The 12,569-nt window shown below is 41.5% G+C and overlaps 1 protein-coding gene across 1 annotated transcript in view; it reads left to right on the top strand.

Annotated features, from left to right (window-relative positions):
* The window catches only part of PAPSS1 (3'-phosphoadenosine 5'-phosphosulfate synthase 1), a 62,866-nt gene extending 50,637 nt beyond the window's left edge, over positions 1–12,229 (top strand). Inside the window, exons 10-12 of the mRNA XM_072119151.1 lie at positions 995–1,263; positions 8,499–8,728; positions 10,273–12,229. Of these exons, the coding sequence (XP_071975252.1) occupies positions 995–1,263; positions 8,499–8,728; positions 10,273–10,411 (638 nt within the window). The 3' untranslated portion in view covers positions 10,412–12,229. The remainder of the gene's footprint in view (positions 1–994; positions 1,264–8,498; positions 8,729–10,272) is intronic.
* The last annotated feature ends 340 nt before the right edge of the window (positions 12,230–12,569 follow it).

Here is a 12,569-nt window from a genome sequence, read left to right as displayed (position 1 = left end):
AGTGTGATGCGAGTTCATCGCATCACACTTGCTAGTGTGGAATAGGCCTAAAGGTTGGAGTTTGCCAGCCATTATGAATTGTATTGCATTTGGTGAATATGAGACTATTAAGAGATGCAATTTCATTTTTCATTCATTTTATTTAATGCACTGATAAATTAAATGCTAAAGGATTGCACATAGTAAATATATGCAAGAAAGAGGTTAAAAATGTCCCCTTGTCCCTCAAAACAAATTATACTTTACAGAGCTCTGAACAACAAATTATGAAAACGTTATTAGCGTCAGAATAAGACAAAATGAAGAACATTGTTTATTGCACAAACGGCTTTTATAAAAACTAGTCATGAATTTTTAAGACTGAAAGTCAAAAATGAAAATGCAAGAAAAACCAAAATGACCTGATCTGTAAGCAGTTAATATGAAGGGATTTTATTGGGGTTTGTCTTGGATTTGAAGATCCTTAGAAAAAACACCTTTTATAACTCTGTTGAAGAAATAACTAACTTCTTGGGTAGCAATATCTCTGACTTAAACTATTTATTTTAGAACGAAGGACTGACGGCGTTACATTCGCTCAATGGTTCCCTGCCCACAGTACTATGATTTACATCTACAGCAATTATAACGTGGCTGGGAGTTCTGTTCTGCACATGTAATAGTAGGGGGGCCCTTTTCATTCTTCAGGAGTCCCAAAGGTCAGACTACCTCCACTCAGAATGGACTTAATTATGTTATGAGGTCCATAATTACCTGGATGCAAATACATATTTAATCATGGGATGTGTCTATATATAGTTTGTTTTATATATTTATCTTTTCTTGCTGCCCATATTAATGTTTGCAAGGGTCTAATTTGGAACATTTATGGTAGATCTTATTGTCTGTCTCATAACATTAAACTATCTCATAAAAATTTCTGACTGTAATTTGTCTACCCTGCCTGATATTATACCACAAAGCCCTTAAAGTGGTACGTCTTCTGTGCTTGTAGATGCAGTCTTTGCCTTCCAGCTGCGTAACCCTGTTCACAACGGACATGCACTACTGATGCAGGATACCCACAAGCAGCTGCTGGAACGTGGCTACAGACGACCAGTGCTTTTACTTCACCCGCTAGGAGGATGGACAAAAGATGATGATGTACCCTTGATGTGGCGTATGAAACAGCATGCTGCTGTCCTTGAAGAAGGTGTGCTAGACCCAGAGACCACAGTGGTAGCCATCTTTCCATCACCAATGATGTATGCGGGTCCAACAGAGGTAAATCTCATATATATATATATATATATACTGTATAAATGGTGTTTCATTATGCATTTTTGCATTTGGGAGGAGGGCTTATAGCAGGAGGTAGAGGCATTTTCCTTAATGAGACAAAGTTTTCTATATTATCCTGGACTGTTCATTTATAAAAAGTACCAGAAACTAGTTTTTATACTCAGGCATATGCTTTTCCCAGTCCATTTATAGCTCCATAGTCGGTTGCCAGTTAAAGGCAAAGATTATCTTGAAGCTTGAAAGCGGCTATATCCTTAATTTCCCTGCGTCATCTTCGGAGAAAAGTAATGAAAAACAAAATCCCTCTATACTAGCTGTATTTTCCAATGACTTCAGACAAAAGCTTGCCAACGTAGTCTCCTTTGCCAAAAAATAACAATAATATAAAACCCATCCCTCGCTTTAATCATTTTCTTTGGGTCATAGAGAAGACATTATACCATTTTTCTATTAGAGAAAATTATTTACAGGTTGTCCTTTTTTTTTCTTAATTTCGGCTGTATTAAACAGTGTGTATATAGGTAGTATATAGTATTTTATGCTGTTTCTAAATCTAATAGAAATGAGTTTCATTGCATCATTCATTTTATTAAATTCACTAATGCATGCATCAGCAGCATTGACCTGGGCAGACAAGGTAAACCATTGCCTGCAGCATATGCATGGATTTTTATGGTTGTAACCTATACATTGCTTTCTATTCATTGATGGTCTCTAGCAACAAACCCCAGATTTTATATTCCTTACAGATGCCCTGTTTTCTATACAGGCAGTCCCCGGGTTACATACAAGATAGGGTCTGTAGGTTTGTTCTTAAGTTGAATTTGTATGTAAGTCGGAACTATATATTTTATCATTGTAATCCCAGCCAGAACTTTTTTGGTCTCTGTGACAATTGGATTGTAAAAATGTTGATTGTCATAAGAACCAGGATTAATAATAAATCTTCATTACAGACACATGTGATAACTGTTACAGCTGATCAATGTAGCCTAGGACTAAAGTACAATAAATTACCAATATCCAGAGGTCCGTTTGTAACTAGGGGTCGTATGTAAGTCGAGTGTTCTTAAGTAGGGGACCGCCTGTACATATGGCTGCTTAAATGTATGAATCACATCCTAGCTATGCTTTTTATTATATGACCTGGGGGAAAAAATATAATGCATGTGTATAAAGACAGTCCCCGACCTAAGGACTCCGACTTACAGACGTCCCCTAGTTACTAACTGATCTATCTGCCCAATGTAACCTCTGGTGAAGCTCTTGGGATGCTTGAAATTTGCCGATCTTTATCTCCCGGCGGCAATGATCAACTATTATCCTTCCAATATTACATCCCCCCCCCCCCCCCAAAAAAAAGTATAGGATTTTACCCTTCGCTTCCCTCCCCAAAGAAGCATATTCAAATTCTTCAATTTCTAGAAATTTCACCCCCTTACCCTTTGTGAGCTACCCCATTTTCTATACTCCAGACTGGGCAGGCGGGCTATATACTCCAGACGGGGCAGGCGGGCTATATACTCCAGACGGGGCAGGCGGGCTATATACTCCAGGCGGGCTATATACTCCAGACGGGGCAGGCGGGCTATATACTCCAGACGGGGCAGGCGGGCTATATACTCCAGACGGGGCAGGCGGGCTATATACTCCAGACGGGGCAGGCGGGCTATATACTCCAGACGGGGCAGGCGGGCTATATACTCCAGACGGGGCAGGCGGGCTATATACTCCAGACGGGGCAGGCGGGCTATATACTCCAGACGGGGCAGGCGGGCTATATACTCCAGACGGGGCAGGCGGGCTATATACTCCAGACGGGGCAGGCGGGCTATATACTCCAGACGGGGCAGGCGGGCTATATACTCCAGACGGGGCAGGCGGGCTATATACTCCAGACGGGGCAGGCGGGCTATATACTCCAGACGGGGCAGGCGGGCTATATACTCCAGACGGGGCAGGCGGGCTATATACTCCAGACGGGGCAGGCGGGCTATATACTCCAGACGGGGCAGGCGGGCTATATACTCCAGACGGGGCAGGCGGGCTATATACTCCAGACGGGGCAGGCGGGCTATATACTCCAGACGGGGCAGGCGGGCTATATACTCCAGACGGGGCAGGCGGGCTATATACTCCAGACGGGGCAGGCGGGCTATATACTCCAGACGGGGCAGGCAGGCTATGTGCTGGGGAGTCTGTGACCAATGAATTTCCCACCCTCGCCTTATACTCAAGTCAATAGGTTTTCCCAGTTTTTTATGTTAAAATTGGGGCTCTTGGCTTATGCTCTGGTCGGCTTATACTCGAGTATATACAGTATGTAATGTGTTATTAACAGTACCTTTGTGTAGGCCCAGAGGTCGCACTAACATATTTCTAGAAGGGTAATAATACTCCTCTTACTATTTTTGAGGAGTATTCTTAACCGGGAAGGAGTATGAAATTTTCAGTAATACAAGTATATAACTCATGGCTGTATATAATGTTGATAGACGCTAATTATATAAGAAAATCATGTGTCAGTATCTTCTGTGTTTAAATAGCAAATTGAGGCAGTTATAGTGATGTTACATCATGCATTGCCCAGACTGGAGCCAACGCCACCACCTCCCACCACCCGACTGCGGCCCGCCGAAACCTCCCACCACCCGACTGCGGCCCGCCGAAACCTCCCACCACCCGACTGCGGCCCGCCGAAACCTCCCACCATCACACTGCGGCCCGCCGAAACCTCCCACCACCACACTGCGGCCCGCCGAAACCTCCCACCATCACACTGCGGCCCGCCGAAACCTCCCACCATCACACTGCGGCCCGCCGAAACCTCCCACCACCACACTGCGGCCCGCCGAAACCCACCACCACCACACTGCGGCCCGCCGAAACCCACCACCACCACACTGCGGCCCGCCGAAACCCACCACCACCACACTGCGGCCCGCCGAAACCTCCCACCACCACACTGCGGCCCGCCGAAACCTCCCACCACCACACTGCGGCCCGCCGAAACCTCCCACCACCACACTGCGGCCCGCCGAAACCTCCCACCACCACACTGCGGCCCGCCGAAACCTCCCACCACCACACTGCGGCCCGCCGAAACCTCCCACCACCACACTGCGGCCCGCCGAAACCTCCCACCACCACACTGCGGCCCGCCGAAACCTCCCACCACCACACTGCGGCCCGCCGAAACCTCCCACCACCACACTGCGGCCCGCCGAAACCTCCCACCATCACACTGCGGCCACCTAGACCTTCCACCACCACACTGTGGCTAACGCCGCTGACACCAAACGTACAGACTGCGGCTAACACACAATGTATCCCCCTCCCCATGTGACCAGACTGTGGCAGCCGCCGCCGAGCCCCAGTGGCCAGACTGCAGCTGACACTGCAAATCCATGATAGTTGCTTTGTAAAATGTTTTTTTTTTAAAGAAATTTTGGTTTATTTTTTTTGGTGTCTGTGTTGGGGGGAGACGGTTTTTTAGGTTTTTTTATTAATTGAATTTGTTTGTCATTTTTTTACGTGTTTTTACTGTTTATGCAGTCCTGTTTCACATACACCTGCCACCTCAGCACTCGCCAGACACGCAGTCCCACATAACCTATACCTCATGCCACTTCAGCACCAGACACGCAGTCCCACATAACCTATACCTCATGCCACTTCAGCACCAGACACGCAGTCCCACGTAACATATACCTCATGCCACCTCAGCACCAGACACGCAGTCCCACGTAACATATACCTAATGCCACCACCTCAGCACCCACTAGACACGCAGTCCCACATAACCTATACCTCATGCCACCTCAGCACCAGACACGCAGTCCCACGTAACATACACCTGCCACCTCAGCACCCACCAGACACGCAGTCCCACGTAACATACACCTGCCACCTCAGCACCCGCCAGACACGCAGTCCCACGTAACACAAACCTGCCACCTCAGCACCCGCCAGACACGCAGTCCTACGTAACACACACCTGCCACCTCAGCACCTGCCAGACATGCAGTCCTACGTAACACACACCTGCCACCTCAGCATCTGCCAGACATGCAGACCTATGTAAAATACACCTCATGCCAACTCAGCACCTGCAAGCCATGCAGTCCCATGTAACATACAGGTCTTCCCTGCCCTTATCACATCCACTCCTGTCAGGCCCCCTCACCTCCATACACATGTATGCACACAGTACCTGTACAAGTTCTACTTGCAGGCAGCCATTACAGCTCGACTTCCTGGAAGGAGACTGCGTGGTAAGCCACGCCCCTTTCCCGGAGGCTCCACCCCCTCCCGTGACATCACGGCTACTCAGAGCAGCTCCATTCTACAGACTACCAGCGCTGTAGTGTGTGCTGAGCAGTGCCGGCCCTCGCGCTGCCACTGTCATGTCCTGCACACCAATGCTGTGCACTCCGGACCGCTCAGCTCACACACTACAGGGGATAATTGCCAAGCGTACTTCTACGCATGGCAATTATTCTGGGGAGTAATGGCGTCTCATCATGCGTCTATGACGCTTGGTGAGGCGTTAATGCGATCTCTGTGTAGGCCCTCCAACTTTTATATTAATTTCCTGCTCGTTATTTCTGAAATTACCAGCCATATACCAAACCCCACAGATTCAGACATTTTTACTTTAGTATTGTGGAGAAGTAACATTTTACAGACTCCGTGCATTCTTGGCCAAAGAAATAGGCGTTTCTGAGGTTTATATCTATGAAACATTCTGCACCACTTGGATTAAAATTCTTATGTGATTTATTTGTACTGCGTTGATAAGATTTTTGGCAATGGCAAACTGGGCAAAATGTTTATACACTGAATAAATTGTATTAGGATATTTCCCTAAGGCCATACTAGAAGGATCTCCCGTACCTAGCCTCAATTTGGAGACAAAAGGAGTTAACAGGCTAGATTATTATGGAATATTTCCACTTAAGTAATTACAGTAGCTTAGTGTGTACAAATTAAACCTAATACGTAATGCTTACAGAGTATTGTAGTATTACAACCTACTGAAAAATGAGACTATTTAATTATACTAAATTACTTGTACAGGCAGTCCCCGGGTTACGTACAAGATAGGGTCCGGAGGTTTGTTCTTAAGTTGAATTTGTATGTAAGTCGAAACTGTATATTTTATAATTGTAGATCCAGACAAATTATTTTTTTTTGCCCCAGTAACAACTGGAGTTTAAACATTTTTTGCTGTAATGGGACCAAGGATTATCAATAAACCCTCATTGCAGACACCTTACAGCTGATTATTGCAGTCTGGGACTATAGTAAGGCATTCAGAGAGCTTCACCAGAGGTCAGAGGGGTCTGTCTGTAACTATGGGTTGTCTGTAAGTCGGGTGTCCTTAAGTAGGGGACCGCCTGTACAAACTATAATCTGTATATAGACATTGCTGTAAAAAGACGGCGCCGTATTCCGTAGGAAGATAGGACATGTCCTATATTTGCTGCACCGTACCGCTCCTGTACAGGGCGGTGAGACCATAGAAGTGTATGGGGGGACGTATATATTCGGGTTAACCCATGCATTACAATGTGCTATCAGCACATTGTAATGTATGAGTAGTAAAATCCCCATATACTGCCATACTGTAGTATGGCAGTATATGATAGGATTGTGCAGACACCCTAGGGTTAAAGTTCCCTAGGTAGTCTGAAAAGTACTAAAAATAAAAATAAAAAAAAGTTTTTAAAAAAAATTATAATAAAAAACCCTAAAAACTCAAATCACCCCCCTTTCCCTAGAACTGATATAAATATAAATAAACAGTAAAAATCATAAACACATTAGGTATCGCCGCGTCCGAAAATGCCCGATCTATCAAAATATGATAACGGTTTTTCACTTCGTTTAATCCCGTAACAGAAAATCGCGCCCAAAGTCGAAAATGGCACTTTTTTTGTCATTTAAAAAAAATTAAAAATTCTATAAAAAGTGATCACAAGGTCAAACAGTCCTAAAATTGATTGTAAACGTCATCAAAATCTGCAAAAAACGATACCACCCACAGCTCAGTACGCCAAAGTATAAAAAAGTTATTAGCGCCAGAAGATGGCAAAATCCCCCCCAAAATTTTTGTACAGGAGGTTTTAATTTTTTTAAATGTATGAAAACATTATAAAACCTATATAAATTTCGTAATCCCGGAATCGCATATACCCAAAGAATAAAGTAGACATGTCATTTGGGGCGCACAGTGAAATCCGTAAGATCCAAGCCCACAAGAAGACGGCACAAATGCGGGTTTTTACCAATTTCACTGCATTTGGAATTTTTTTCCCGCTTCCTAGTACACGGCATGGAATATTCAATACCATCTCTATGAAGTGCAATTTGTTACGCAGAAAATAAGCCGTCACACAGCTCTGTACATGGAAAAATAAAAAAGTTATGGATTTTTGATCATGGGGAGTAAAAAATGAAAATTAAAAAACAAAAAAGGGCCAGGTCCTGAAAGGGTTAAATGGATTTGTTTTAATTTATCTAAGAAAGTGTTATTTTATGCTTTCTATATTTTTATTTCTCTTCTTTTGTGGTTTCATTTGATTTTTGGAACAATCGATTTAATCTAGTGGGAGTACATTGTGCCTGTGCCCCCTTTCACTTGTAACAGTGTTCACTCTTTAGTTGCAAAAGTTATAATACTGAAACTTCTCGTCATTGAATAAACCTTCACATTTTCACTTGTGTAAGGTGATTTGTTTAATTACATTACTGTTAACATTTTCGTTTACAAATCAATGTAAATGCGATGTTAATGCATGCATTTACATCATGTTAACGCTTGTTTTGCAAAGTCATTTGTTAACATAGTTAACATGATTGTTAACATCTTGTTTTGTAAACGCAAATGTTAACCGTAATGTAATTGGACAAAACGCCTCTCCTCAGCTGTTGTAATGAGTTTCAAAATGCAATGAAAATGCAACATGTGACCGCACCCTTGGCTACAAGCTCCACACTCTGTGTGGGTGTGTTGAAGATGCACAGGCTATGGTCTCATTGGTTGGGGCCCGTGCTTATGATGTCACAGGAGGCAGGTTCCGGCAATTTTTTTTTTGTGAAGCTCAGAATGACGGTTACCCTTTAAATAAGTAACCTATGGCAACTGCCTTTTGAAAGCAGCTGTAATACTTCATGAAACTGAACATTAAATCTTTGCTGTCTCTACAATACAGGTCCAGTGGCACTGCAGAGCCCGCATGGTGGCAGGTGCTAATTTTTATATTGTTGGTAGAGATCCTGCAGGAATGCCACACCCAGCAACAGGAAAGGATTTATACGAACCTTCACATGGTGCCAAAGTGCTTACCATGGCTCCTGGACTAATCTCTTTGGAAATCGTCCCATTCCGTGTGGCTGCTTATAACAAGAAGAAAAAGTGCATGGACTATTTTGAATCTGCACAGTAAGTTATTTCTATCATTTTTAATCCACTTAAAGGAGATTTACCATTAGATATAATGATGGTAGACTCCTATATTTCACCAGTCTTCTCCCCTTTATAAAATGTCTTTTATTACTTTATAGAGTATTCTTATTGCTAAAATACACACTTCTATATGCTAATGAGCCAGAGGCGCTGAGGCCCGCCCTAATATCATTCACACTGCTGTGGACAATGATAGTTTTCACTCTTGGGAAAATATTCATACAGTTGACAATCTTCCTAGGAGTGAACTATCCAGTGAATTCTGTCAAAAACCATTCTAAGCATGGGAAATAATAAAGATGTTGCAGAGAACCCAAAAGCTACAACCAATACTCCATTGGCTTTAATTAACATGTTGAAGAAAAGTTCATGATGGTACTGGGAGAATGTCTCTTCCTCCTGTAAAGTTTTAGATAAAATAAATTATATAAATGTAATAAAGAATCAGAATTTTGGAACGTTATTTCTAAAATTGTTGATGTAGCATGTGACGAAAATGTTGTGAAAGTGTTCCTACATTGTACAAATGGTTTTTCTATTGAGTTTTTTTGCTCTCCATATTACTCTCACTAGAATATGACTCTTATTTTGTATAAACTGTGTCAGGGGCAATACAATATATTCTGTCCCATGCCTATGGCATGAGTTGCGGCACACCCAGTCTTTTTTCTGCTATCAACTTACCTTAACATAGTTGGCTTTACCATAAAATCATGTTTGGGAGCATTTAGGTAAATGGATAGTTATATAATAAAGTTTGCAACCCTGATATTCTATGTTTCCATTGTAAATTATAATTGAAGCTACAGAAGACATTCCAGAAATGTTGTGTGGTGACAGATATATTTGAAGAAGAATGAGGTAACAGCATAACTGATCTGGCTCCCATTTTCTTTAATCTAAAAAGTCTTTACACAATCATCCAGCAAAATCGCCTTTCATGTGGGAGAGCCTATTTCCAGTTCATGTGGTCAGACCACCATTACAGAGGTTTGGACAACATTCCACGTTTCTCCTATTGTTTTAGTTATAAAATAGTCTTGTTTCAGGAATTTTTCAGCGCCCACGTTAAACAGGTGCTTCAGCTACTTTCAACTAAATATGTTTGTCTGTGAGCCGCCGGACTCCGCAGAGGATTACAGAGATTAAGTATATGGTATTTGCCCAAGCTACTTGGTAACTTGAGTATGAGGAGGTACGACTGGATGGCAGGTTGGAAATTTGATTTTGCAGTTAATAGGGATAGTCTTAGTTGAAGAGTCTTGGTCTAACTTAATACAAATGTGCTGTAATGTGATGTTCATGTATAGGGGCAGTCTCCATACAAGAGTATGGTTTTGCCTCTCTTGCTTTGTACATTAATATGCTTATTGTAATGTCTTTTCTTCTACCAGATTTTGGCAGCCATTTTTTGTTATATTTCTATGCATCCTAGGTGTATTAAACTGTATATAAATGCCAAGACATCAGGCTAACAGATGGAAATTCTCATTTTAATTGAACTTTTTTCATGTCTACAGAGCTGAAGACTATGAATTCATTTCTGGAACTCGAATGCGCAAATTGGCTCGAGAGGGGGAAAATCCACCTGATGGTTTCATGGCACCAAAGGCCTGGGCTGTGCTGAAGGAATACTATAAATCTTTAGAGAAGGACTAAGTCTATCTAGCATTTTACCATACATGGACCACAATTCTGCTTTGTCGTGGCTTCCGCCAGATTGTTTGTTTGTCTCTGAAGACCAGCATTTGTACTACTTTAACGTATGCTTGGCTTTTACAATTGATCTTCTATTTATTCAGCTGTGAAATGTCCTAGTTTTAAGTTGGCAAACCTTCTTTCTAATGCTAAACTCCTATCACTGTCCGATTTCCCTCCCTTGTTTCCACTAACTTCTCACTGGGTCGCTGGCGACTAATACATTAACGCATGGTGTTCCTTCTTTTACTAGTAGAATATTGTGAAGAAAATGGAGTCCAATTAAAACCACTTCCCATCATTCCCTCAACAATTTTCTTCACATTTTCTATACCTTCTCAACTTTTGACTTATCATGATACAACCAAATAGTATTAATTTATATTGCATATATACATCATGAGGGCAGCTTTTTTGATTGTATCCATAGTCCACACATTAACTGTTACAGTTTCTATAAAGATTTACAAAAATACTTGAAACAATTATACATTTAAACTTAATGCCCTAATGTATTAAATGGCCTGTGATTATGTGACCATAAAAATCACCAGATACTGTTTGACACAATTACACTTTCCATGGCAAGCTGACCAATACAAATGCGGTTATTGTTGTGAATTGTGTAATATCACACTTATTGCAGCATAAGAGGAACTAGAAAATTGTAAATATGACTTAAATTGGTTTTGTCCAATATAAGTTAGTTTAAAGCAGTCTTACCAATATCATAATCTATTGCTCATAAAAATAATTGGTAATAAGTGTCTGAAGTAAGGGTTTGGCCACTGGGATACTAATTGATGACGTGAATTTGGGTCCTGCGTTCCACATGTGATTAGAACTATGGCTGAGCATCCATGCTGATTCTCCATTGCAATTCTGGGACCTCAACCTGCACCTTCTATTCTTTTAAAGAAAAAGAAGCTACTGTTTATAGAGGAACCTTGCTATAAATATGTATTACCTCTCCATGGCACTGAAACAGCAGATTACTGTACTTTGTTACCTCCTGCCGTCCCACCAACTTTAAATCAAGTGAAGAGGCAATATGCTAGCTCAACCCACCACTTCATCCACACTAGGGTCCCTATTTACCAGTGATGGTCCCAGAGGTGCATCTATGCAAACACTTATCTAACTTGTGATTGGGTGATAAGTTGACACATGCATGTAATAGTGTATAAGGAGCTATATCCACTAAGTGGTTTTGCTTTTCAGATAAGCAATGGTTCAATATGCAAAAGAACAAGGCATGTCTGTGCACTGCAGGCAAACTAAACTCATTACAGTAGATGCTATAGTATTAGTAATGTATACCCTCTAATGGTGCACTGTATACTATTCTTCTAGTATATATGCAGTTGTACTGGCGCCAATTATAGTCACATAACAATGCAAAATGGTTATTGTCCTCTCATGTTACAAATTAATTCTCCCTATTGCTGTCACAAACCTTTTTAGTTGCATATGGTTTCTGTTCTATACGGTGATTGAACTGAACCCCATCCTCTATGGTTTTGGGGTTCAGTACATTTTTTTTTTCTTTCTTTTTTAAAATTTACTCAACGTGAACTTGTTTTACTCTTCTGAGAGCGGTTAGGAAAAGCTTTTTTTCCAGCTTATAGAGAATTTTTATTTGCAAAGTCCAATTACAATCAAAATTTGTTTTATCTTTGTTATTAAATGCCTATATAAAGTATTTTTTACATTTGATTTGTTTTTGTTCTATAATACATTTCTACTCTTTTAAGCTTATTGCCTGTTTCCATACTGTTTTAATAAAATTGTGTACCTGCTCTTCTGATTTAAGTACTTATTTACTATAGATACATTCGCCTCATTTACTGTTTAACTAAAAAAAATCCTACAGTGATTTTTATTGGGAGATTCTCAGTACAAAAGTTTTTTTGTTTTTTCATAAGGAGTTTATAGGTTTGCCATAAATCTTATAAACGACAATGCTACTCTATTACACTGTGAGTAATGCACAACATTTGAAGATGCAATTACAGGCAGTCCCCGACTTACGTCGTTCCGACTTGCGAACAACTCGTAGTTACGAACGGGGATTTCACCAGCACAGAAAGTCTGCAGGAATCTTGTGCAAGTGCATGTT

The sequence above is a fragment of the Engystomops pustulosus genome, chromosome 1, assembly GCF_040894005.1.
Source record: "Engystomops pustulosus chromosome 1, aEngPut4.maternal, whole genome shotgun sequence".
NCBI lineage: Eukaryota > Metazoa > Chordata > Amphibia > Anura > Leptodactylidae > Engystomops > Engystomops pustulosus.
This window is presented reverse-complemented; position numbering and strand designations above follow the sequence as displayed.